This window comes from Xiphophorus hellerii, chromosome 5 (genome assembly GCF_003331165.1).
Source record: "Xiphophorus hellerii strain 12219 chromosome 5, Xiphophorus_hellerii-4.1, whole genome shotgun sequence".
NCBI lineage: Eukaryota > Metazoa > Chordata > Actinopteri > Cyprinodontiformes > Poeciliidae > Xiphophorus > Xiphophorus hellerii.
Window position 1 is genome coordinate 17,636,552 of NC_045676.1, and position 25,971 is coordinate 17,662,522.

The 25,971-nt window shown below is 41.1% G+C and overlaps 3 protein-coding genes across 4 annotated transcripts; 2 read left to right on the top strand and 1 right to left on the bottom strand.

Annotated features, from left to right (window-relative positions):
* Positions 1-1,044: 1,044 nt before the first annotated feature.
* LOC116719612 (E3 ubiquitin/ISG15 ligase TRIM25-like) lies at positions 1,045-11,321 on the top strand. Of its 2 annotated transcripts, XM_032562159.1 has the most exons (11): positions 1,045-1,237; positions 1,416-2,095; positions 3,135-3,230; positions 3,296-3,529; positions 4,388-4,556; positions 4,825-4,893; positions 5,546-5,731; positions 5,962-6,078; positions 7,258-7,293; positions 8,184-9,138; positions 11,049-11,321. In XM_032562159.1, exons 2-10 carry the CDS (start codon positions 1,448-1,450, stop codon positions 8,327-8,329), a joined length of 1,701 nt encoding a protein of 566 aa, XP_032418050.1. In that variant the 5' UTR covers positions 1,045-1,237; positions 1,416-1,447; the 3' UTR covers positions 8,330-9,138; positions 11,049-11,321. The 2 variants fall into 2 exon arrangements, with proteins under 2 accessions (XP_032418050.1, XP_032418051.1); XM_032562160.1 differs by lacking the exon at positions 5,962-6,078 and having other exon boundaries at positions 1,051-2,095.
* Positions 11,322-13,047: 1,726 nt separating this feature from the next.
* Positions 13,048-19,665, bottom strand: dgke (diacylglycerol kinase, epsilon). The gene is made up of 11 exons (XM_032562158.1): positions 19,034-19,665; positions 17,777-17,936; positions 17,543-17,662; positions 16,928-17,071; positions 16,474-16,631; positions 16,293-16,341; positions 16,081-16,194; positions 15,887-15,958; positions 14,496-14,623; positions 14,301-14,412; positions 13,048-13,861 (listed from the first exon to the last, which is right to left on the bottom strand). The coding sequence occupies exons 1-11, from the start codon at positions 19,483-19,485 to the stop codon at positions 13,637-13,639; spliced, it is 1,734 nt and encodes a 577-aa protein (XP_032418049.1). The 5' UTR covers positions 19,486-19,665; the 3' UTR covers positions 13,048-13,636.
* A 2,099-nt stretch (positions 19,666-21,764) lies between these two features.
* On the top strand, positions 21,765-25,967 carry c5h17orf67 (chromosome 5 C17orf67 homolog). The gene is made up of 4 exons (XM_032564045.1): positions 21,765-21,879; positions 22,876-22,976; positions 25,243-25,367; positions 25,914-25,967. The coding sequence occupies exons 1-3, from the start codon at positions 21,822-21,824 to the stop codon at positions 25,357-25,359; spliced, it is 276 nt and encodes a 91-aa protein (XP_032419936.1). The 5' UTR covers positions 21,765-21,821; the 3' UTR covers positions 25,360-25,367; positions 25,914-25,967.
* The last annotated feature ends 4 nt before the right edge of the window (positions 25,968-25,971 follow it).

Sequence of the window (25,971 nt, forward strand, 5' to 3'; positions counted from 1 at the left end):
ACATCCTGGACAGGTCGCCAGTCTGTCACACAGAGACAGACAGGACGAACAGCCATGCCCACACTCACACCTAAGGAGAATTTAGGTGTGTTTAGAGAAACCAATTTACCTGACAGTCATGTTTTTGGACTGTGGGAGGAAGCTGGAGTACCCAGAGAGAACCCACCATGCACAGAGAGAACATGCAAACTCCATGCAGAAAGACCCCGGGCTGGGAATCGAACCCAGGACCTTCTTGCTGCAAGGCAACAGTGCTACCAGCTGCACCACTGTGCAGCCCGAGGTCAACTTCTATTTGGAAGAAAAAAAAAGAGAATTTTGCATCAACAATAAGAAAAAGAGTAGAGTTTTGGAGAAGATCCAAGGTCAAGGCTAGCTGCCACCTTTCTTTTTCTTTCTTGAACTTTTCAATCTCTTCAAAAACAGGTCTGAACTTCTACTCATAATAAATGTATAAATCCAGTTTAATCAGTTAGACGTTGTTTATGTATTTTCAACAAAAAAAATGCTCACTAGTATAAGTCAATAACAACTTTTTCCAAATACAGCATTTTAAACCAGAAGGTTTTAGATAAAACCTGATAGAGATACTCACACCTGTTGAATATTATGTGATTATTGCAAGAACCTGGCTGATAATAACCACTTAAATCCTTACACTTAGACCCATTGAATAAGAACTTGTCATGAGATTTTGCTACATATTCATTATGTGACTCCACTATGAGTAACACCAAAATGTATTAAGCCTTGAGTTAGTCCTATTCATTTGAGGTTGCACTTTGTCTCGTGCAAACACCACTAAGGCACTCAAAAATCATTTATCATTAAAAAAGAATTTAATTTATATTAAACGTGAGAGCAGGTTGTTCACTGCAGACATAACTTCTAAAATCATCTAACAGTTTTAATTTCAATAAATAATTCAACGGGTTGACTTTGTTGGTGTTAATGTGGAAAAACTATGTGACATAGCTGTTGTTGTTATTATTATACAAGCTGGGTGTGTTTGTTTGTTTGTTTGTTTGTTTGTTTTTTTCCTCATTTCTCCAACAGTATTTCTGAATGTTTTGTCGGCTAATGTCTGTGCTCAGACAGTTAACCTGGACATGGCCACACACCGTTTGTTTTTCTCCTCTGTGGACTACAGACTGGGTGCGGCTTTAGCTTGTGGAGATCAAGTTTGCGGGAGGATTTCCATCCCATTTGGCAGGAGTCTCCAACGCGGGCAGCAGAGGTGGGTGGAGAAATTATCACGAGTCATGAGATGAATAATTTGTTTCAGGATCAAATTAATTCATGTGGCTTGGTGACAACACTGGGTCACGTGAACGTTTTAGCTCAGTTTTCCTCTCTGAACTGAGTTTTTGTCCTTCGCGGGAGCGCAAGTGTTAAGTTTCGTTTCTTACGCACAGTTTTGCTGTAAACGCCCACTGCGAGTCGTATCATGGCCGACTTGGAGGACTCTGGCTTTGCTCTCATGAGCCTGGAGGACGAGCTGACCTGCAGCATCTGTCTGAGCACCTTTGACTGCCCGGTCACCATCCCCTGCGGACACAACTTCTGCCAGGACTGCCTGCTCTCCACCTGGACCGACTCCTACAGCTGCCCCCAGTGTCGGACTCTGTTTGAGACCAGGCCGGAACTGAAGAAGAACACGGTCCTCTGCACCGTGGTGGAGACCTTCAGGGCGAGGTCCAGCAAGTCCGAAGGAGGACAGTTCGAAGAGGAGGAAGACGAGGAAGAAGAAGAAGAGGAGGAGGAGGATGAAGACGAGGAAGGGGATGAGGATGAGAGGGATGATGTGGTCCGCTGTGACACCTGTATGGAGGCCGAGGCAGCGCAGACCTGTTTCACCTGCATGGCCTCCTTCTGCGAGGAGCACCTGCGGCCCCACCGGGAGAACCCCACCTTTCGCCTCCATCAGCTGACCGAGCCCATCGGGGATTTATCCGAGCACATCTGCACCGACCACCACAAGCTGATGGAGCACTTCTGCACCGATCATGGCCGCCTGATCTGCAGCCTCTGCCTGCAGCAGGTCCACAAAGGCTGCGGCTTTTCCTCTCCAGAGGAGCAAAGGAGCCTGAAAGCGGTGAGTGAGATCAGAGTTTCACTAAATTTATTTTTTATCGAACACCTTACATTTGCTGCGCATTAAAAAAAAAAAAAAAAAAAAAAAGCATTTTGGACGGCAATTAAAAAAACAAAAAACAAAACAAGAACAATAATCACAACTCCCTTTTAACTTTCTGTTTAAGTCGCGGTCCTCACATTTTGCTTGGCTGTTATCTAGATTTTTTTTTTTATCTTGCCACTTCATGTTTGTCCTTTTTATGCTCGTTCTTGTCTGGTTGTTCCTCTTGTTTGTCAAACCTGTTCTGCCTCCCGATTGCGTCAAATTTAGGTCACATGGGCTTCATAAAATCATTCAGAGAGCCGTAAATAGCCGTCAGACCATAAAAAAAATGTTATGATCATCAGTATTAATAAAGTGTGTGTGGAGACGAATTAAATATAATCATCAAAAAATTCAGGGAAAAGGCAAAGCATAAAAGTAAAGTGAAAGAAGTATTGGATCCCTCCATCGCAGTTTGACCTAGAACTTAGTGGAGAAACATTTCTGGGTAAGAGTAGCACTAAGATACTTTCAGGAGAACCTCACCTGTTTTTCATGAGTCTTAGGAGGGGGTTTGATACGCTCTTCTTCACAGAAACCAAATTGTTTGGGCTTGTTTTCTTACACAATTTTTCCTTCCACACAACTTTCTATTAGTACACATGGATACCGCACACTGAGCAGCCAACTTCTGTAGCAGTGACCTTTTGTGGTTGACTGTCTGCTGATCAGCTATCAAGTCAACAGCCTTCCTCATGAATTTGAAGGTCAAAACATAATTAAGATGTAGTTTACCTTTCAGAGAAAATGAATATTATTTTTTCTCTACATATTCAAAAATTGAAACTCAGTTCAAACGTTACAACAGACAGGTCTTGGACATGTCGCATGTCCTCAGCTGTGACTGAAAAGAACCTTTGGGGAGAAAAGGGAAGGAGACATAACATCTCACATGTTTGAACCTCAACACGGTTTACTTTGAGCTGACCTTCATGTCTCATTTCTTCCTCTGCAGTCTGAATTCAGGGACAAGTTGGAGATTCTGAACTTGAAGATCGACAGGACTGACACCATCGTGCTTCAGATGAACGAGCTGCAGGGCAAGCTCAAGGTAACTTTTACACCTCACATGTCGGCGTTCATAAAGCACAGGTGAATCAGCCTGCTTGTCTCCAGGACGCAGCGAGCAAGAAGAAGGTGGCGCTGGCTGCTGTGTACCAGCAGATAGGGGAGATGTTGGCTCAGGATGAGCGCGTGGCCCAGCATGAGGTGGACTGTGAGCTGGAGGCTGGTCAGACCAAACTTCGCGACCTCACAACAAAGTTCGTCGACAACAGCGAGAGGATGAAGAAAGCCAGAGAGAAGATCGACACTCTGCTGAGTCAGGCGGGAACGCCGGCCTTTCTGCAGGTGGGACTAAAACACGCTTCCTCTTTCAGTAGCAATACTAAAGGCGCTTTTCCACTGGCAAGTCGCTCACTAACCGGTTAACGTGCGGTTCGGTTTTACCCAAGGTAGTGAGCTTTTCCGTTATACGCTCCGTTCCTTGTTATGGTCAACACTCAGTAACATTCAGCAATGCAGAACCTCGAGGTTGTGGTTCTGGTGGACTCAGATAAACCCAGATATTTCATAGAAATTCATTGCTGGCCCTAAACATGATAATTAAGACTCAAATCAGCTGATTATTTTTGCCATATATGTACTTTTTTTTTTTTTATCCAAAGGAAAAATAAATTTCACATCACAAGCATCACAATCACAATATTATGTAGCTCTGGTGTTTCACACCATCTGAGCAAAACTGCAGATGCGTCAGAAAGCTGACCACAGCTTCGCCGTTTCTCTCTTCTTTATTGCTTCCTGTTCTTCATTGAGACGTGCAGCCAGCAGCGTTGCTAAATCCGCTGCCTAACTTACTGCATGTGTAGCTGACGCTGCTCATGATTAAACTCGTGCTTGCTCATTTGTTATGTTACAGCTGAACTATAATGTTGTTTGTAACATAAATCACAAAACAATTAATGAATGCAGTCAGCTTTCCGTCAAATCTGGTTCGGTCCGTCTAGTTCTACTCCTGAAGTAGGTACGAAAACAGCGCAGACAGAGTCGCACCGGATTCTCTAATGGAAAATTAATTTGGCTGGGGTGGACTGGGCCAGAACCGGTTAGTGGTGGTCTAGTGGAAAAGCACCTTAAGAAACTCCTCTCACCAAATCCCACAATAATAGTGATAAAATTCTTATGTTCTTCACTTGCTCCTTTCAGGCTTCATTTGAGTTGCCCCGGGTGGTTAAGTTTGACCCCTACCCCCCTCGAATTAACCTGGACTCCAAAAGGGTGATGGCAACACAGAACTTTGCTGCCACCCTGCAAGAGAGCCTGATGACGCTCTTCACTCAGCCTTTTGAGGACAGAGTACCACTGCTAAAACCAGGTAAATACGAAGGTACACTAAAATTAGAAATGTCCCACTTGTCTTCTTAATATGAAAGTTGAATAAAGCCAGTAATGTTCAGTTATCTTACACAAACCTAACGCTGGATATGCTGCATCTGGTGGGTTGATGTCATGCAGAAAATGTCAAAAATGAATTCTGATTACTCTTGCATAGATGCACGTGCAACCCCTGGTATGAACTTTGTAGTGAAATAGTATTAAAAGTATTTCAGTGTCTTAAAATGGAGCCACTTTGCCTTTTTCAGGACAAGCAGAAGCTTCTTTCTCTGGAGCTGCTGGTGGAGAAAACAGTCCAGCCTGGGCAACCGAGTCTCGTATGTAATGTTCTACTAATTGTTGCCTGCAAACGTTTATAAAAGTGAAATCTGTGCTTGTATCAGGTTCCTTGCAAAAGTATTAAGGCACCCATGTATTTTATGTTTTCATGATGGGTTGACCAATAAATCAGCCCCAATTTTCTTGATTTTGGAAGATCAGCAATTTGTCAATATTTGGATGACTGAACGATCTCATCCAGAAGTCTGACCTACCTCTGCAAAGGCCCAAAAAAAAAAAAAAAAAAAAAAAGAATAAATCAGCCACCGTTTTGCTCTGCTGTAAGAGAGGGGTGAGTGATAGACTCGCCCACCAGCTCATGTCTGTTCATGTCCCACTGTTAACTACAGTCGTCCCACTTTTGCCAGCTTACTTACCTTGTGGCTATATTTAATGATTTTTCTGTGAAAACAAATTGGTCTTGCCAGGTCAGGCTTTTTAAAAATCTGTGATCAGCCTGAAGACTGCAATCAGTGCACCCCTTGTTTTTATATTGCAGACCACTTCTTTGTGCCGCTCCCCAATGAAATAGACTGAATTTTAAGGTCGTAACATGACAAAAGTTCAAGAGGCATGAATGCTTTTGCAAGGCACTGTTTTGAGATGCATGTAAATAATTTATTTCTCTGATATTCACCTTCTCTTTTTCAGAATACTCCAAGCCTCCAGAGCAAAGACCTCCACCCAGGTCCCATAGTCCAGGTCGTCCACCTGTCCAGACCGTCTACCAACCCGTCCATATTCCTGTTTACATACAGGCAAAGCCAACATGGAATCCGCAGCAGGGTCAGACACCTGGCTTTTCCAGGCCTCCGTTCTTCCACGGACAGAAACCACGTACGTAGCATAAAACGCAAACATCGCATGCAATTATTTACTGAAAGCCTCTTTACATTCATTTGGCTTAATTTTTGCTTGGCTACAAAGAGGGAAACTAATTATGGGCAAAACGAACATCTCTAGCAAAACAAATGAACCAGGCATCTAAAAAATGGCAGAATGGTAATATATTCTCTTAAATTATAAGCAACAAAAAAAAACAGTTTACAGATTTCTCCAAACTTCAGCTTCTCAGAAAAGTCCTCAAGAAATGTCTAAGAAAACAGGAAAACCAGTCGGTAAACCAGCCCACAAAGTGGTACCGAGTCAGCGTGGAGACAAGAACCATCCTCCCAAAAGTAAAGGTAAAAGACGACATGTTCATGATCCAAAACCATGCGCTAAATGGACAAGCACCATAACCCGACCGCTCTATTTTTTTAGCACACTGTCCAGCTGCGATTTAAATGCCCTTTGTTTCAATAGTTGTCTATTTATTACCATCTGGTTAACACAAGGAGTTTTAACAACCCACCAGAGGTGAAACATTTTGAAAGTACGACTAAAACGAAAAGGGCCGCAGGAGGAAGAGCAGCCACTCCTCTTCATCATATGATGCGTGATGGCTGCTCATTGAGGACAGAAGTAAAGATGAACAGACTGGGCCTGGTATGTTTGCCGTTTCTGGTTCTGAAAACGTGGCTATGATGTAACTCTTGTCATGTTAGAAAAACATCCAGGTGCAGTTATTTTAAAAAAGTTTCAGGGGGAAACAATGAAGCAATAGTATATCAATATATTCCTTTTTTAGATTCTAAGTTTGGGGACATTAGATCTACATGACTTGCAGCGGCATTTCACTCTCTGACTGAGGAGCTGAGAGTGAAATAGAAACGGGTGAATTTTCAGAAATGTTTTGGATTCTTGGTCTAAAATCGACTTATAAAATATGAGAAGCATTGGTTGGTTATTCAATAAACACAAATCTCATTGGTTTCTAAAAATCTTGCATCTAAATAATAATTAAAAAAACAAACAAAAAACCCCCCACAGATATCAGGACCTGCAATGCAACTATCAAACTTCTGATAAATTTTTAGTTCTTTGAATTGGTTATGTAACAGGTTTTTTTTCTTATTTATTTTGTTTTGTTTTTCTTTCCACCAAAAAACTTTTATCAGCTATTTGCACTGGAAGTGTTGATCCAGTGAGCACGTAGATCAGCTTGTTGTCTTTGGAAAGATTTCATGTGAGGCTCATTGATCGATGGGTGGTTTGGAAAACATCTTCGATCAGAACCTTGCTTTATATGAAAAAAATAAATAAATAAATAAAAATAGCAAATTTGTTTTGGGGAAGCACACTATCATGCACACGTGATAGTGTGAAAAAATAATAAATTAAACTGTGCCACAGAAAAAGAACAGATCAAAGATTTTCAGATTGGGTACATTTGGACGGACAGTACAGACGTGACGGCAGTGAAATCACAGTGAACACATATAAAATGTCTTTCACATTTTACTGTTTGTATCGCCTTTCAGACAAGAAGCCTGACGGTGGCCACCAACCCTCTCACAGTAAGTTATTTCAGTTTGTATTCTGTTCGCACATTCATCATGAACCAAACCGGCAGAAATAAATGCATCAGATATTAAGGTTTTTAGACTGTGGTCTTTGGTAAATTTAATTGGTACAATAGATAGGGCCCTGGAGCATTTAAGATATTTTGTCACTTTATCACAAACTTGTATGTGTTTAATTTAGTCTTCTATGTAAAAGGCCAACAGGAAGTTGTCAAAATTATTGGGGGGGTGGGGGGGGAAAGAATACATGGTTTGTGTGTCTGAATTGGGTGAAAAACAACATTTCTCCCACTTTGAGCTTTCCATTTGTGTGAAATATGAGATATTTTACTACAAAACACTTGAATGGTGCGATACAAATTCTTGCTACATTTTCAGATTTTAATGAGGGGGAAAAGTTGTAAACAACACACCTGTTACTGAAACTTCGGATCAGTTGACTAATTTGTATTGACCTGGCACATAAAATCCTAAAAGTCAGTGAAGTTTTTACCTTCCAAACAGATGAGTGGCTTTTTGTTCTTTCAAAAAAAAAAGTCTGCACCAGTCTGCACTCTGGCTGAAAACTTTGGCTGAGTTTTCAGCCAGAGTTGAGTTTCTATGAAGGCATGCTGAGTTCAGCAGCTTGTTTGTCAGGTGGTGACTGTGTGTCTGCAGTCAGCTGTGCTCAGGACGAAGTTCACGGATACTTTTGCCAATAAAAACAGTAGCTTCTCTCAAACCTGAATAACCACTTTTAATGTTCAGGCCTTTTAAGGTTTGCTGTTGGGCCTCTTCCGATGCAGCCAAAGGCCGCGTTTAAAAACTCAGGTGTTTCATTTCATCATTTTGTCTGTTCTGCTACAGAGAGAGAGAAAAAAAGCATTCTCTGCACTTTGTTTCAGAGCAAGGCAAAAAGCCACCAAGTGCACAAGGAGGACAGAAGCCTGGGTGGAAAGGACCCGATTCTGCTAAGAAAGACAAGCCGAAAGGACATCCGCCATCAGGGAAACCGGCCGGGCCCAACCCACATCCTAGAAAAAATAAGTAGCTGTGAGGGTCGGAGTTCAGCAGCAGAACCTGAAGGGACTGCTGGACCTATGCACAGTAACACTGTTGTGACTGTTGATAAATGAAACTGTTTGGGGTATTACACTTAAACTTAACCAGCCCGTACTCCTTATTCAAATATAACTATAGTTTTGTGACATTTTGGGATGACTTAAATATCAATGAAAAAGTTTAGGATCGTGAAACCTAATAGGAACACCTAGATTTTTATAAAAATATTACAAATGTTCCACCTCATCTCCTCCCTACATTGGTCTTTATAAAGTTTACTTTCATATATATAGTTTTTCTTTTTTTTTTTTGCAAGTCTACAGTTAATTATGCACAAAACAAGCGCAAGAAAAATAATGTGTTGTCGTCCAAAACCTTTATATGGAGCAGAAGGGAAATGGATCCATGGGTTATAATTTCCAGTTAGTCAGATGTGACTTGCTAAGTAATTCTTACTGACAGCATTTCTGATCTCAATCATCCTAAAGGAGATTATAAACTTTGCATGCACCTTATCTGTGCTGTTGCGTGGCGTCTGTGCGTAGATCCTGCTACCTGCTTTATAATGCGAAGCGTCAATATTTAAGTTAGATAACATCACAGAAAACACAGAACACATTTTTAACTGTATATTGAACTATAGAAACGCTAGCATCATGTTCATTCATTAGAAAGAACACAAATGGAGAAAAAAGGCTCATCACTGCATTAGTCACTATTTTGTATGTGAAAACATAGAATATCTAACTTCAAAGAAGAACAAAAAAAAAAAATCAAAGTTTAATTTCCTCTTCAGCAGTGTTGTATAGTAACGAAGTAAAAATACTTCACTACTTTACTTAAGTATATTTTGGAGTACTTCATACTTTCCTGGAGTATGAAAATTTTTGATGACTTTCACTTTTACTTCACTATATTTCCGAACTTAATTGCGTACTTTTACTCCGATACATTTTCAATGTGTGGTTTAGTTACTCGTTACAAAAAAGCGAGAAAGAGAAACGCAAGTGTTTTGACCCCACCTACTGATTAGCAAGTAGCAAGTAGGCTACCGAACAAAGTCCGTAGCCTGCTTGCCTGGGCTTGTTCATCACCACCAATAGGATACTTCTTCTTCTTCTTCTTTTCTATTATGGCGGATCACAAGCAACTTTAAGGTGCATACCGCCACCTACTGTACATGAGTGTGTAGAAGCATTACTTCATATCTATTAAATTCTACTTTTTAATTTTGTATTCTTAAGATAAATAAGCAATGCTTTCCTTAATTTGTGAATATCTGTTATGTTTCCTTCATTTCCTAATATACCTTTAAGATTCCATTCATGCCCCATATTTCTAACTATTCTCTTTAATTCTTCCCTTTCGAGTTCATTTGACTTACAGTTCATCAATATGTGTTCTACATTTTCTTTCTCTCCACATCTCTCACATTTATCATTATTTTTCCTCCCTATTTTATAAAGCATGTCATTTAAGTAGGTATGACCTACTCTTAATCTACTAATTATTATTTCTTCTCTTCTGTTTCGTTCATTAATGCTTCGAATTCAAACTGACTTTTGTACTTCATATAATCTTCTTCCTTTCTTATCTTCATTCCACATTTTTTGCCATTTCTTGATTTCTTTACTTTTAATTAGGATACACCTGTTTCGCTTCTCCCATTAAACACAAAGCAAGTCTCGCAATCAGTAGCAGTCACATGGAAATTCTATCTTACAAAAACTCCCCGTCCAACTTGAAGAAACACATCGAGGTAACTTCTTATGAAATGGTTATAATCCTCCTGTTTCAGTAACTATAGCTTGGTCACTAGGCACTACTGTATTGTGAAATCTTGACCATAAATGAACTTTGTTTGGCATTGTTTCAGTTCCACACGTGGTGTATTTAGCTTAGGCCTAATGTTGACTGTAGCAGGCTACCTAGACTCCTCTGTTCAAGGGGGGACAGAAGCCATAGCAATAGCAATTTAGACTAAATTTAATGAATATAGGAAAGGCATGCAAGTTCAAAACCAGGTTTACAGATGCCAATAAGCTGCATTTCCCTCCCAATTCTTTTTTTCTTTTGCATAATGACCAGTTGTGTGCACCACCTACTGACTGTAGGATTGACTGATTCACTGATTTGTGAAGTAGAGTAATCGTAACAGCTCTTTTTCTTCATGTTGGCCGCATTTTCTGTACTATTTATTTTTCTCATTTTCAGCACTGACCTTACTTGAAGGGAAAACTTAAGGCTTACAAAAACTTTGTATTTTCTGTCCTGGAGGGTATACTAAGCAGCTGGTTCAGTTGTAAAGCAGGTTAAGTTAACCTTGTGCTATAGGTAAAGCACCTAATTTTCTTAACTAAATGATGCCTGCAGGTATATCTATTAGCAGGTTTAATTTTGCCTGCACTTGGTTGGGTACATTATTTTAAGTGTATTTGACAAGTTTACCAAAATATAAAAAATGTCATTCAAACTGCATTTGCTTTGTTTTACTTTTTACTTGTACTTTTCATTACATTACTTGAGTACATCCATTTTTACAGTAATTTCCATACTTAAGTACAAGAAGTTTCAAATACTTTAAGACTTTTACTCAAGTAACATTTCAGTCAGTGACTTCGACTTTTACCAAAGTCATATTTTGGAGAGGTACTTGTACTTTTACTTGACTCTGAGATTTCAGTACTTTATACAACACTGCTCTTCAGTGATTTGGGTGTTGTATCAAAAAATTGCCTTCCAAGATCTATTAGAGACACCTTGTCATCTGAAATGTAAATATTAATTTATTCTTCGTCTTATCGATTGAATTGAATGAAAACACAGAAACACCTCGGGTATGTATGAAAATATTTATGGGAATGTCTTCAAATTCAAAACATCACCTCTTTACATTCATCTCAATCAAAGTTGGTTCTTGTCACATTTTGTAAACAGCCATTTTTTATGATTGTTGGCATTAAACGCTTGTTTTCCTCTGAGCTGTTTCTTGGTAGTTTGTAGTAAACTGGGATCACACAGGTCTTCCTAAAGTTGCTGATTATCATTACAGTAGATTCTTATAAGCAATTTTTGACAGCAGAAAAGTAAGTTGCTGATTGTACAAGTATTTCAAATCATTTAGTGGAGTTTTTAAAGCTGAAGCTGCTTTTCTGACATTTTAGCTTTAAATCAATACTGTTTACAAGCCAGCTTAAAATCTCATAAATGCACAGTAGGGAAGTCTGCCCAAGCATTAATAATGTCAGTCCTGCAATGAAATGTGTCAAATCAGCTTTAAAAATTAAAACTCAGACGGAGAATCAGGCCGTTTGAGCTTCATAAAAGCTGCTTCATCACAACACAAAGCTCTGGTAAATGCATATTAAAAGGTAAAGCAGATGTCCAGCAAGGGGTCCTCATGGCTAGTTACTGATCCTGTTCAGCCTTAAAGCCTGCTGCAGCAAACCTTTAACCAGACACCCTACAGACTTTTCCTGATATGCTCGGAGCGCCAGGAATCCCGCCAGCGACAGGATTTCCGACAAACACGAAATGCAACAGCCTCACCCGATTAACACATGGAGGTTCACGCAACAGATGAACTACTGAACTAAAGTAGTCTGAAAAGCTCTACCTCTAAATACTCTCCTCAGCCTGCCCCCTTGTGGTGAGAACAGGTAAAACACGAGAAGCTGAAGGACTGCTTGCACAATGTAAAATCTCATCAGCAGGTATAATAATTTATGGCAGTAACATGGATAGGAGCTATGTTCAAGTGCAACACAAAGTATGTAAACAGTTTGCAAAGATGAGGGAAGAAGTTGTTTTTTTTACACGCTGGCAAAATAGTTCCATATTGACTTGGCAGTGCTTTCATACTGACCCTCAACAAGTCGGCCCGTTTCCTGCAGGGACATCTAGTGAATCTGAATATTCGGCACATGGGAAAGCTTCTCAAACTGCTACAAAGATGCAAACTAAAGGAGCAGTGTCGCATGATTAAACAGATAGTCACTTCCAAAGGTGAAAATTGGAACATTTCCAACTTGAGTATGTTTTATTGTGGTTTGATGTAATAGGCCAACAGAAAGCAGTACATGTGTTTGAAGGCGAATAAAAATTATTTATGTTTTTCAATATTCTGGGAGCAACTTACTGCTCTCAGAAGAATAGAAATAGTGTCCTGTATGCTGTGGAGGTGTTGTGTTAGGACAGATGGGCTTGGAAGAAGGATTGGGGTTAAATACAGGAGAGGCAGCGCCCAAAAGACTGGAAGCACAGCCCCTACTCAGGTTATACAAATGTATTCCCAGCATTTTATATTTTCAGGAAAATTTTGAAAACTCTCCCACTACCCTTCCATTTCATAGTTATGCTGGACTTCATGCTTGTCTATCACAATAAATCCCAATAAAACACACCGACGTTTCTCATTGTAACTTGACTAAATGTGGAAAGGTCCAAGGTGCAAGAACATGTCTGCAAGTTACTGAATCTTGGAGGTGACCATTCTGTCACCTTCACGGATCTTTTAGCAAACGTTCAAAGTTTCAGCAACAAACACAAGAGACAGCTTTCTTTTGTGCTTGGTTTAGACCACAGGTGTTAAACTCCAGTCCTTAAGGGCCGCTGTCCTGCAGTTTTTAGATGCGCCACAGGTACAAAACACTGGAATGAAATGGCTTAATTACCTCCTCCTTGTGTAGATCAGTTCTCCAGAGCCTTAATGACCTAATTATTCTATTCAGGTGTGGTGCAGCAGAGGCACATCTAAAAGTTGCAGGACAGCGGTCCTCCAGGACTGGAGTTTGACACCCCTGGTTTAGACCATAAAACATAAGATGAATCACTAAGAGCCGATGGCCTCTGTCATCTCTTACACGACTCTTTCTTGTATCACAGCTTTTCATGGCCTGCTGCAGGTCTGACATGGCTTTTAGAGGGCGTGGAGGACGAGTTAAATTTGGCTCACTAAAAGAAACACTCAGTTTTAAATATAGCAGAATAAATACAGCACAGTTATGTCTAGACTCTATAATCTATATGGCACGAGGGATCAGTGCAAATAAACAGAAAGCTTTCCTTAACATGTTCGCCGCCACCTGACCGCTCCAGATAGTAAATGCCTGAGGTCTCAGCTGCAACAAATGACGGTTCGAAGATAAAGGACAAAGAACACAAAACGAGGATTCAAAACTGTGACTCAGTGTATGAAGTGGAGGCAAACTCAAGCAGACGGCGGACCAGTGAAGACGGACTGTAAAACAGAAACCATGATAAGAGGCGTTTAGGATCTCGTGACGCCTGAGGCGCATCACGCTTGCACAGTAGTAGTCAACCACGGGGGCCTGGGGGAGTCGTGAGGGGCTGGGCTCTCCGGATCAGAGGCGCTGGACTCGTCATCGTCATCGTCTGTCTGCTCTGCGCTGTGGTACAGCATGAAGGTCTGGGTCTTATGGGTGATGGTGATGGTGCAGGGCCCCTGAGCCCAAGGCTCCCCGTCCACCTGCATGGGCATGGTGGAGCTCTTCAGAACCAGCTGGAGGTTGAAAATCCCAAATGTTAGAATATCACACGCAACTGATCCACAAGGAAGTTTTAGCGCATAATACGCATCTTTCAGCGGGAAAATATATATATACAGTGCATAATTGATAAAAAGTATAGCTACTAGAAAAATTATGAATATAGTAGGGGTGTACTGATTTATTAACACTAGACGTAAAAGTAAAAGTCCTTCTCTAAAAATGCTCCTAAATGCAAATAAGGTCTCGTTCAGAGCAGGTAATAAAAGGCATAATAGCTGACTCAGACACAAGTAGGCCATTCACACCTGGCACTTAAATCCACCCTAAGCAACTAGATGAGTTACCTGTTTTACATGCAAAGACGCATCAGCTGAGCAACAAACAGGCCTGCTAATGCTGTCATTCAGATGTGTGGGTGTGTGTGTAGGGGGAGGAAGGGTATGCTCTCACCCTGACGGTGTGTGCCTGTCCCAGTCGCACAGGGTTGGCCAACTTGACCTGGATCTGAGCGCAGTGGAAAGAACCGAACACACCCACAACCTCCAGCAGCCCGTCGTCCAGCCTGCGGGTTCAGGGCATCCGTCACATGAGGCCCCCTCAAAAATTTGATTTCTTCTTACATTTTCACACCCAAGCAGGTCTCACCGAGTCGGGGGGCAGGGTTCGTCTCCCATCCCCTCCCAGAGCCGGCAGCCTCCTCCCCAGTAGCCGATGTTGCAAACGATGATGCCCTCCAGGCTGGGCAGCGCCACCCTCTCCCCGTCCAGCTCCAGCTGTGGTGGCAAAAGCCATCAACAATTAAAGTCAGAAAAACGATGGCTTCATAATTAACACTTTGGTTCTATCTTTGTTTCATAGTGATATCAAACTATTTAAGCGTTTACTTTTAAACAACAATCTTCACCATTTAAGGTGAGAGAGTTCAACATCTTCAGTAATCTGTACTATAATCTGGAGATGAACTCATATTAAAGACAGAGATGATTCAAAGATGGATCAATCCTCAGCGTTTCGGTTTATTTCTCATAAAGCTGCGGTTGATTACAGATTACAGCTGCAGGAGGGTTAGTTTAAACCTGGGCTGATGTCATTTAAATATCAGTGAGTTTTGTCTTAGTAAAACTAATCAGAATGATTTTTTGAATGCAAGCCACACGTGACGTCCAAAAGGCATTGTGAAACTCCTTAACCTTCCATAATTATAGTGCTATTGTATCTGTAGAGGTCCAAGATTTCCAAAGAGAAATGAAAGATTTTGGAGTTGTTCTTGGAATTGGCAAAGTTTAGATTGGTTGATTTCCTGACACGATTGGTAGCTTTTCATAGTTCCTAAATTTTCAATCAGGTTGAGGTTGAAGCCATTCCAGTAAACTGTGCAAATGATTTCAGTGTTATTAAAACTGAGCCGTAGTGGAGTCTTTAGAGTTAAAAGGCGCTCCAGAGCCTTTCACTGCACTTAGTAAAGCTTTAGTTGAATATGTGCATTAAATTTGGATGCAATGTGGATTATTTTGAAAGATTTGGACCCAAAGACTGGTTTTAAAAATAATTTATGTTTGTTCTATAAAATTCCCCCTTTAAAATACTGTGGCTTAAATAAATCCTAAAGGTTTAACATTCATACCTATGAACAGCAGCTGCAGTTCAGTAAGACTGACTGAGGTGGTTGTTTTTGTCCAGTTGCCAGGGTTGCATGACGACATTTGCTCCCTTTAGATAAAATCTATTTTGTTAGTTTCACTACTTTAGATTTTAATTATCTGCAAATCACAGACTATGTCCTTCATCCATTTAGCTTTTTATTACAACTCTGTCATGAAAATGGACCCTTTAACTCATCTAACTGCATGCATTAGTAAACTAGCTTACAGGCTTAGTTTCACTTTGCATAAAAGAAGATGACAGTAGTCTGGCTCAGCTGAAGCTCACTGCTTTTTGCTTCATTAGGAGAGTTTATATTGTGCTCCTTTCAGCAGCGTTAGTGGCTAAAATAAAAACAGATCAGATACAGTCAACAATGACAAAGCTTACCATACCTCAATCCTTTTATCCAGATCTTTACATTCCTGCACTAAACAATCTCTGGTGCCATACAGGAAGTACACGGCCTGAGGCAGGACAAATAAAGACAAAGCCACCAAATTTACAACCAGTCGCTGTGTATTCATATGAAAATACAAGTGCGGTCAAGTTTGAACGGGATTTGCGTATTCAAACGAGGCGCTGGGACCTTGTTTATGATGCGGCTGGAGAAGAATGAGGGTGTTTTCTCACGGTGGGCGTGAAAGTTGAGCGCCATCAGAGCATCCGGCCCCACAGAGAAGTAGTTGTTCATGGACAGAACCTGGAGGGGGGAGAAGTTCAGCGGGTCAGCTTTGGCTTGTAAACGTTTGAACAGAAATACAAAGCCGTGTGTTTGAAAAACTTATGTACGTATATCACCTTTGGTTTCCGAAAGTAGACCCCCTTTGACGCTACTTGGACCTTCCATCTGAAAATTGTTATTGTGCAGATGAGCAGCATTGAAACGACCAAGAAGAGTATCCACATTCATGTTCAAACTGTTCAGCTAAACTATTTAAAAAATTTTTAAACTAAAAAACATGTAGTTCTGGACCCCTACCTGTCCATTTTGACCACTTCTGCGTCCAGAACGTTACGGAGAACCTGCTCCACTGGGATCTCCCCAGCGTACCCGGCTCCCCAGCCTAGAGTGTTGGAAAGGTCATTTCCTGTCCCCAGAGGAAGGATGGTCACCCTGGGGATAAACTGATCCTGGTCCTGAAAGAAAAGCAGCATAATAAAAAACATAAATAAAAAAAAAGGTGACATATGCTGCTTTGAAAAACAAAATGCTCAATTCGTAAAATTTTAACCATAAATGTTTTAGTTTTATTTAGATTTCATATGATAGATCATCACAAAATAGTGCATTACCATGGTTTTCCCTTTTTATTTTTTTAAGTTGTACCTTTCTCGTTCATTTTTCTTCCAAGGAGCCAGACTCCCTGTGGTTTTTCAGGATTTCTGAAAAGCTCTGGACTTCATCAAAGCTGAACAAAACCTCATCATCGTACCTTGAGCTTCATTGCATCTACTGCATCCAGGACCCAGCCCACAGTGCCGTCACCTCCGCACACCAACACCCGGACCCTGCCCGGGGGCAGCAGGGTGCACAGCTGGAGGGCTTTGGAAGGAGTCAGCTCAGATAGGTCAAACACCTGGAAAAGGACAGAGCCGTTCTGATCAAATCTGAGGCTGACGCACCTGAAGTCGGCCTGACACGACAACGATTTGTGCTGCATGATAAATTGTCCCAGTAACTATTGCGATAAAAGTTGATGTGTTTTACAGACAATTTTTAAGTAATACACTGATAATGGCTTAATGAAGAACGTTTGCTCTCTCAAAAAACGATGAACTTTTAAATCTTGTAAAGAACATTTTAGACCACAACTGGACTACATATTAAATGGACAAAATAAAACACAAGAATCAAGAACAACTAATAAACCAGAAATAAAAAAAAAATGCTTAAAACCAACGCCATGAATAAAATGGATTATAAAGTCTGTAAACAAAAATATCAATAATCAGAATGGAAAATATCGAGCTCATTTTAATTTATCACGCGATTAATTGATTAAATGCTTATTACGACAGGCTTAACCTGGAGGAAGGCAGAAGCTGACCTGCACGGGGTTGAGGAGCGTTCGAAACTCTCCCAGCAGAGCCTCCCCCATGTTGTTGCCGCTCCGTGTGTTGGCCAACACCAACACAGGTGTCCAGCTTCTGCCACAGGAAGCCCCCAACTGCAGGGAAAACAAACAAACAAACAAAAAAAAAAACAGCGATGTGATATTCACTTTCTCCACCGCTCTAGGAAAAGGAAGCGACTCAGGAGATCCACGTCACGTTCGTCGCACCTTGGTGAACTCGTCAGGGTGCCGGCGGCGCAGCTTGTTGACAAGGTGGAGGTAGTGAGGAGGGATGATGAGGCTGTGGAACTCGCCCAGGTCGCACGTTTCTGCGTCCGCTAAGCCGTCCATGCAGTCGTCGTGGACTGTGGTCTGACACCAGACACACCTGAAAAGGAGGCGCAGAGGGAGACGCACCATGACAGTTTGGGGTCAAACCACGAATGGGGAGTTGAGTAGAGCAACATCAAGCCTGCACACGTTTGACAACAGCAGCAGTTCATCAGACGGGAGGGTAGAGGGAGCGGTTCTAATCAATCCCATTCTGACCTCAAACTTACCTCTTTAAATGACCAACTTTTTTATATTACGTTTTATTTTTGCATAGCCTAATCTTGCTGTTTAAATTCTTCCAAATGCATAATGCATTTTTTCTAACATGCCTCCTTATTTGTAAGTTAAGAAGACATTGAACTAGAAATAAGGTGGAACGTCTTTCCATTGTTTAAACCGGGTTTGTTCTCCGGCTGTCAGACAAGTTCTGTCAACATCCCAGGATTAGATGAAAACCAGACGTTAGAGAAGCTCGAAAGTATAAACAGTGAAGTTTCAGCGTCACACACAGCATTGGTAAAAAGTAATGAATATCTTGGAACATAAAGCTTTCAAATATGAATACAAAATGAAGAAATACAGTATCTCTGCTCATCACCAGGTAAAACCAAGGAAATTTTGGTTATGTATTAATATTGGTTATGTATTAATAGGAAAGACCAAAAATGTCTACAGAATATAATTCTATCCTACAGAAAACATTTTGTTATCATAGGATGTCTATCATTAATAATCTTGTTTTTGCTTCATTTTATTGAAGGTTTAATGTGAGACCACAACATTCCAATTTGTTTGACAAGTAAAATTTCAATCACATTTTCCAAAAAAAAATATGTGTAAAATTCCTAAACATGTAACTTTTTGGAATAGCTTTGCTGGGATCGATTTTACCGCACAAGTACCGATTTGACACCTATACCGACTTTGCATGGTTATCGATATTTTGGATCATCTGCTAATCTTAATGGACTGAAAGATTAATGTTAATTAATCTACATGTGTAGCTTTTTTTTTTTTAATGTGCGTATATAGATAAAGTTGTACTCATTATCTGTATGTTTCCGACTTTGGACACCACTGATCTGAAACCTTAATGAAGTCACAGTGATGCGTTTACTCTACTTGTTTGATCCTGTCTGACATCTGTGGTACCTGAGGTCGCAGAGCTTAGGCTGAGTCCCACACTGCTGCTTGCACACAGCACAGTAACTAGCCAGCGGCACGTTTCCGCGGACCCAGCGGTGCTCCGTGGATCCGTCAGGGCGAGACGGGGCCAAGATCTCTTTGCAGGGGAGGCTCCTGTCGGCCCGGCGCAGGCACTGCTCGTCGGCGCACACGCCGCAGCAGTCGCAGAAAGCTCCGTGCAGGATGTGCTGCGAGCAGACGCAGCAGTAGGTGGGCTTGTTGAACAGGTCCGTGTAGTGCCAGCCGTGTTTGCTCTTCCTGAAGAACTCCTTCATGTAGGTCTTCCTCTTGGAGCGCTGCGCGCTGCACCACAGCGTCAGGATGACCGGGACGATGACGGCCAGAGAGGTCCAGAACAGCAGCGTCCACTCCTCCCGGGAGCCGCAGTCCTCCCTCGCCTCGCCCCCCTCCGGGCACATCGCTGCTGCGGCCCGGACGCGAGCGACGGGCTTTCAAGGAGCGCAAATGGGAGAAGAGAAGCGCAGAGTCACCACCAAGCGACGACTCATGTTCACTGGCATCAACAGGATGCTGCTTTGTAGTTTGAAGAGGAAAAACTACAAACAGGAAGAGGACGGCATCACGTCGAAACACGAAGTTCTTACGCTGACGTAACTCCTGCAAAGAGGGTTTACACGCGAAGATAGTTCACCCCTACAAATTTAATTCAATTACAATAAATTGCAACGTTACGTTTCCTGTCAGTATTATTAAAGTATTATTAGTAAACTCTTAAAAGCCATTTTTAAATCTTACTTTTGGTGATTGCTTAATAATGTTTTATGTATATACAGATTTGGTAAATTTAGGCTGCAGACCCATGCAGCCTAAATTTACATAATTCAGCTTGAAAAATAATGGCGAAATATTTGAAAATATAAATATTTTTGAACAGTTGGGATGTCTTTGTTGTGATTTTTTACAAGATATTGACCACAATAAAAATATTTCAGGTGACGCAATGAAACGATTAAAATACATGTTCGTGGTTTTCTATTCTATTCTATCCATCAATTTGAGCGAACACAGACGTAGTCGTAGACCTCATCTCACATTTAATAAATTATCTTTGGTGCGCTTGCCTGAGGTCAAGCTTACGCATGCGCAGTGTTGAGATCCGGTGGCACAATGACACATTCACACAATGAGAGGACAACATCTGCGGTCTCCTGCTTCCCCGGAATGAATCAAGGCAAAGTGGTTATTAAACTACCCACGCTTCTAGAAACGCAATGATGAGCAAGAAACCATGAGATGTGGAAACGGAAGTGATGACACAAAAAGAGTGCTCTCCACATTCCTGTTTGACACACGAAAAAAAGTAATCGCATAGAAATGTTTTATTTTAAATCTTAATAAGCGTTTCACATTTGTTTAAAATCCCAACCCAGTTTTAACGAGCCATGAAGGTAGTATTTCTCCTCAGATGGTATCTCATATAAATCATTTCATGAATCAAATACATTCTCAGGAAAACGTGTCAAGTTTTCCTGAGAATGATTATTTTAGCAGCAGCTAAAATAATCAATTGGTGTGTGCGTTAGCACTGCCATCTAGTGGACACTCCTCCACATGCTTGCCATTCGTCACTCCCCTAATAAAATGACATGTTTTTCTGAAGGGTTTTCTCACTTTCAGTATTTTTATTAAATCAATGTGCTATATTATTGACTCGACTTGCTGAAATTTGTTTAAGCGATGTTTTTATTAACCCAATCCTCTACTTCACTGAGCAAATGTCTTGTACCACAACTCATTTCTTTCCAGTTTTGCTCCTTAGTAAGTCAGACTTTGGGCTTAAGGTCTTGGCAGCAGATTTTTTTTTTTTTTGGTTCACTTTAATTCAATACCTGAACTTGGCCATGCTGTGCAATTTGTGCTACGAAAAAGTTGATGAAAAAATAAGCATTTCTTAAAAAAAAAAAAAAAAAAAAAGCTTTTACAGCAGCAAAGATGATATAACGGAGAGGCACTAAGCGTCATATGTAGGAGACTAGCTGAACTTTATTAGGTCAAATTTGCCTATTCTGGGTTGGACCTTGTTTTGCAGCCAGAGCTGCAAGCTTAATTCTTCACAATGTAGCTTGGTAAGGTGTTGGACACATACCTCATACATTTGGATCCATATTGATTAAAAAGTTATGCAATTGCTGCAGATTTTGGTGTACATGCATGATGTTTACTAAGTCCTCTTCTTTCCCCATTCCAAAGCATCATTATCGTTTCAGCAGGTCGTCTTTGCCACTTTCAACAGATGAACCTAATAAAGTGACTGCAGACTGGCAACCTGTTACTGACAGAGCCCTAGTTGATAAAGGTCACAGTGACACATGAGAAAGGGAGGAGTGGATTTATATGGAACTGATATAATTTAAATTTAGGGAAGAGGTACAGAACTGAACTTTGCTTAAAATGTGTGAAAGAAATACAAACAATAATAATAAAATGTAACAATTAAAATAAAACCAGGAATATTTCTCAAAACCTAGCCTGCTTGTCTGGAAATAAATACAGTTGAAACAAGAAATTTATATTGACCGAATAAAAAGACATACACATTTTCTTTCTCACTTTCTTCAAATTCGGAAATTTACATACATTTGGTCTGTATGTAAACTTCTTCCTCACCCACAAACCTCTCCCAAGTTTGTGGGCGAGGAGAAGGGGGAGGAAGACAGGGAGGAGAAATTTCCCCCCTTCACACCTTCTGAGCTGCAGTGTGGAGCTAAGAGCCGTGAAGACTCAGGCAGGAAAGATGAAGAAGGAGCTGGTGGTGTTTCTGCTGTGCCTGGTCCTGCTGGCCACTGAAACAGGTAGGATTGCATCTGGAAATAAAGCTGAAGGTAAAATCAGAGTCACAGAGAAAAGCAGAGAGATATTAGCACTATTTAATATACTTATTGTGTATCTTAACTGGGTCCCCCCCCCCCCCCCCCCCCAGCAACTGGGAAGCTTCTTTATACAGATTGTGAAGGAAAAACGTATCATTATTTTTGCAAGACTGTTTATTTTTGAAGACAGATGGGATTAGAAACAACATATTTTTGATTTTTGCTAAAATAAACAAGGCTAGTTATTTTATTATCCAAAGCATGTTGTTTTTGCTTTCTCCAAGCTCACTAAAACTCCTGGGTTTCAAATTGCGTGGTTTCTTTTTAATGTCCACATTTCTGGACGAGACAATTGCCACGTATTGCTGTGAGGCCCCGGCTGCAGCAGAACCTGCACCAGACGGGGCCCCGATGTTGACAGAAGTAGGTACCGTTCCCCTGCAGCTCGCTCATGCGCCAGAAGAAGACAGAGCCTCCCCGGCTGCATGCTGGGGTCACGTGCTGCTCGGAGTCCCTCTCCAGGGAGTGTGAAGGATGAATGAGCACTTTGTTACCGACCCGGCCTCCAAACACAGCCCTAGATTCAGAAAGAGAGAGAGAGAGAGAGAGGGGGGGGACAGAGAGTCTTCATTCTGCAAAGACCAGTGTTTACAGGAGCTGCTCCTCTGGGATTGGCTGTGGGGGTAAAAAAAAACAAAAAAAAAACAAGCTGCCCTGGTTGAGGAAGGATGTTGTTCTGATTAGCCAATACCCAGCTGTGACAAAAACAGCTGGCATGTTTATGGGAAGACAAACAAAAACAGGCTGAGGTTAAACTGCAAGCTGAGAATACCAGGAGGAAGCACTCTGACTCACATCCACACAGCCAGGAGCTGAAAAACTGCAGTCCTGTTTGGAAATCGCTTCAGCCAGAGCCGGGGGGGCGAGTGTATCACAAGACAATGACCTGTGCAGACAAACTGTTTGTTTCCTCCTCAGTTGCCAATCCCATCATCGGGGAGAAGTTTGCCAAGCAGCTTCTTCGCAGCAAGAGGCAGGACAGGCCGGTGAAGGCCGGCCACCCCGATGAACCGATGAGGGTAAGACGAGAAGCAAGAAGAACCCAATCATAAAATATCTCACATTACAGAGTATATTTCACTCCGTTAAATATCTAACATTTCTTTATAACTTAGGCTTTATTTTATTGAGTGGATCAGAGCGTCTAAAACTTGTAAATCAGCAATCAATCGCTTTCCTTTAGTATGGGCTATTTAGTTTATGTGACACTCAGGTGGGTCAGTTTCTTGTATTTTGTTCTTCAAAATGGGAAAGACAAGTGAACATGATATTCAGATAAGGAGAATGAGTGAAATTACTTCACGAAATAACTTCTCGTCTAAACTTCTTCATATAGAGGGTCAGATGAATATGTAGTCATTTCAAACAACTGGAATTGGATCTTGGCACCAGGTAGTGTAAGGAGGACGGCAAGGGAAATATAAAGAAAAAGCTTCAGAGCTACTGGGAGCTGCAGAACTGTGGACGGTGGGAAAGGAAAAGCTGTTCAGCTGTGAGGTTGTGTTTGCAGAATAAACCACAGAGGACTGAAATGTTCCCATCAGACTAAACAAAGAGAAGGAACCATGAAAGAAGACCCAGGACTATGGAGAACCCAGAGAGAGTGGGAAAATTAAGAATACTGAAAGATCCCTCTCTCAGTATTGTTGTAGGAGAAAACTAAGTGTTATCCTATTTGCAAAACAGATTTTATTGAAATGTCGTTATTGTGAAACCCCACAAACCCCAACTGACTAAACGTGCTCAACTTAAAGGATGGATTCTCTATGGTTTCTAATGTAGAAATTTGCTTCCTGATCTTTTTTCTCGCATCTCATGAAGAAAGGCAGTAACTGTAGAAAGTGCTGTGTACGCCCATGTTTTTCCCAAATGCATGAACCGTTTATAAAACTTAATTTAACTAAATTACACTGAACTGTAGTTTAATACTTAGAATAATATTTTTTTTTTTTTTAAAATCACACAGATGAATAAATATGATTGTACAACTCATAATATGGGTGATGTGGCTTATTGCCCAGGGCGGCACAGGCTGTGTGGGCGGTCCAAGCTTATTGATTTTTGCACGTCCAGTGAATGTGGAATGTGTTTCCCCCCCCCCAGTGCTGTGCACAGTGTAAACACTGTCACAAAACACACCATTGATGGAAAAAGGCTAATTACACTGAAAATAGTGTCAGACTGGAAGTCTCTGAAATTAACATTGAACAAATAAATGCCTCTTGATGACATGATTACAAATTTGTGTTTTGCAGAACTGGCTTTCTCGGGGGAGTTTATATTTCATTTGTTTGTCTGTGTGGGAGCAGGAAAAGGAAAAAGTCAACGACGGGATGCAAGAAGGCAACCAGGGAGTAATTCAAGCAAAGAGTGCCACTGGCCATGCTTCTGCTTTTCAACTGCAGTTCTAATAATAATAATAATAATAATAATAATAATAATAAAAAGCAATAAATAAATGCAAAACATGGAGTCTTTAAATGTAATGCAAAGTGTGCATTTGCAGTAAACCGTATCAGTACTTACAAACAAAAATTCTGTCAGAAACAAAGACTGGATAGCACTAAAGTTTCTACTCTGAGTGGATATGAATGTGAAACAGCGTTTTGTGCATCGAGTTGCTGTGAGCTGTGATAATGAGAATCATCATGTTTGTTTGGAAACTTTGAATTATGGCCATGTTTATTTCTGGAAGCAGTGAAACATCAGTTTGAGTTTGATGCGTCTACTTGAGGTTTTTCTTCACCATCCTGTTACTGGATGTCAGTTTGAGACCAGATTTCACTTTGAAGAAATTATGGCAATCAGTTGTTGTTTTTTTTCTATCTTATTTTGATGGGGTCGCTATCACTGTTTCCACCGTAAAAAACAGTTCAACCTTCTTTTATGGGTTCGCTAAAGGGACGTTATCATTGTTATTATAAGGAGACCTGAGGTTATTATGTGGTGTCTGCAGAAGTTTACTTTCATGGGAAGGACTATCGTGTTCCAGTGTCTAGTATTTTTTTTTTTGCAAAGCTGTTAAAAATAATAATAATTTAAAAAACTCAATAAACTCACACAAGTCATGCGTTTCTGTACTCATCTAGTTTCATTCTCCAGTTGAACTGGAGCTGAATCAGAGGGATTTCACTCTGATTCTGCGATCCATCCCTGAAAAGTGACAATTTAGCAAACTGTGAAAACGAGCAATAACATCCGTCAGCCCAGAGGGCTTCTTCCAGCTTATTTATTTATCTTTTTTCCCCACATGTCTCCTTCGGGTGACTCTGCATCTCTCCACAGGAGCATCTGCTCCGCATGCAGGCGCTGGACCAGAGGGCCCAGGAGACCAACATGGAGTACTGGCTGAACCCCCACTGCCCCCCGCGCTGCGACAGGAACTACGGACACCCGGTCTGAGCACCAAGGTCTCCGCCTGTCTTTCCACATTCAGTTTTCGGATCCAATCCGTGCGCTGCCAAATTCGCTAATAAAATCAACGCTTTGCACTCATAATTTGCAGGCCTTCGTCGTCTATTCAAACATTTTAATGAATTCCTTACGAGGCCACAGCAGAGCTTATAGTCCCTGTGTCAAATTATCCTCTTCGTGGACTTTCTTGAATGCCAACAAAGCATGTCCCCTATAGCTTTCTTCCATGACGTTTGTAATTTTTTCCCCCCAAAAAATTATTATTGTTTTTTTTTCTATGTGTAGTTGCGTTTATGGCTCAGCTCAGTTCAGACGAACCTTTCTCAGGTCAAGTTTGGAAATAAAGTGCCGTGTGACTGCGGTCTATTAAACCTGCACGCTAAAGCGCTGACGGTGAAAAGATGCTGCTTCTTTCTCCAGCTGTTGAAGTAAAAACAAAACACACGTCAGGCCGTCACACTGCGTCACGAATTAATTTGCTTATTTTTGCGTTAATCAAACACGATCTTATATTTATTTATTTTTTTCCCCTCTGCTTGCAGAAAACGACCAGGAACGACGGGACACGAATTTCACGAAGGGATCTTAAAAAAAAAGAAA

Excerpts from the sequence above, each read along its gene's own strand:
- LOC116719612 (XM_032562159.1), top strand. The coding sequence starts at position 1,448 with ATGGCCGACTTGGAGGACTCTGGCTTTGCTCTCATGAGCCTGGAGGAC. Across the intron at positions 4,894-5,545 it reads AGCCTGGGCAACCGAGTCTC|AATACTCCAAGCCTCCAGAG; the intron begins GTATGTAATGTT and ends TCTCTTTTTCAG. Across the intron at positions 7,294-8,183 it reads TGGCCACCAACCCTCTCACA|AGCAAGGCAAAAAGCCACCA; the intron begins GTAAGTTATTTC and ends ACTTTGTTTCAG.
- dgke (XM_032562158.1), bottom strand. The coding sequence starts at position 19,485 with ATGTGCCCGGAGGGGGGCGAGGCGAGGGAGGACTGCGGCTCCCGGGAG. Across the intron at positions 16,632-16,927 it reads TAGATGCAATGAAGCTCAAG|GACCAGGATCAGTTTATCCC; the intron begins GTACGATGATGA and ends CTTTTCTTTCAG. Across the intron at positions 16,195-16,292 it reads TCTACTTTCGGAAACCAAAG|GTTCTGTCCATGAACAACTA; the intron begins GTGATATACGTA and ends TCCCCCCTCCAG.
- c5h17orf67 (XM_032564045.1), top strand. The coding sequence starts at position 21,822 with ATGAAGAAGGAGCTGGTGGTGTTTCTGCTGTGCCTGGTCCTGCTGGCC. Across the intron at positions 21,880-22,875 it reads CCTGCTGGCCACTGAAACAG|TTGCCAATCCCATCATCGGG; the intron begins GTAGGATTGCAT and ends TTTCCTCCTCAG. Across the intron at positions 22,977-25,242 it reads ACCCCGATGAACCGATGAGG|GAGCATCTGCTCCGCATGCA; the intron begins GTAAGACGAGAA and ends ATCTCTCCACAG.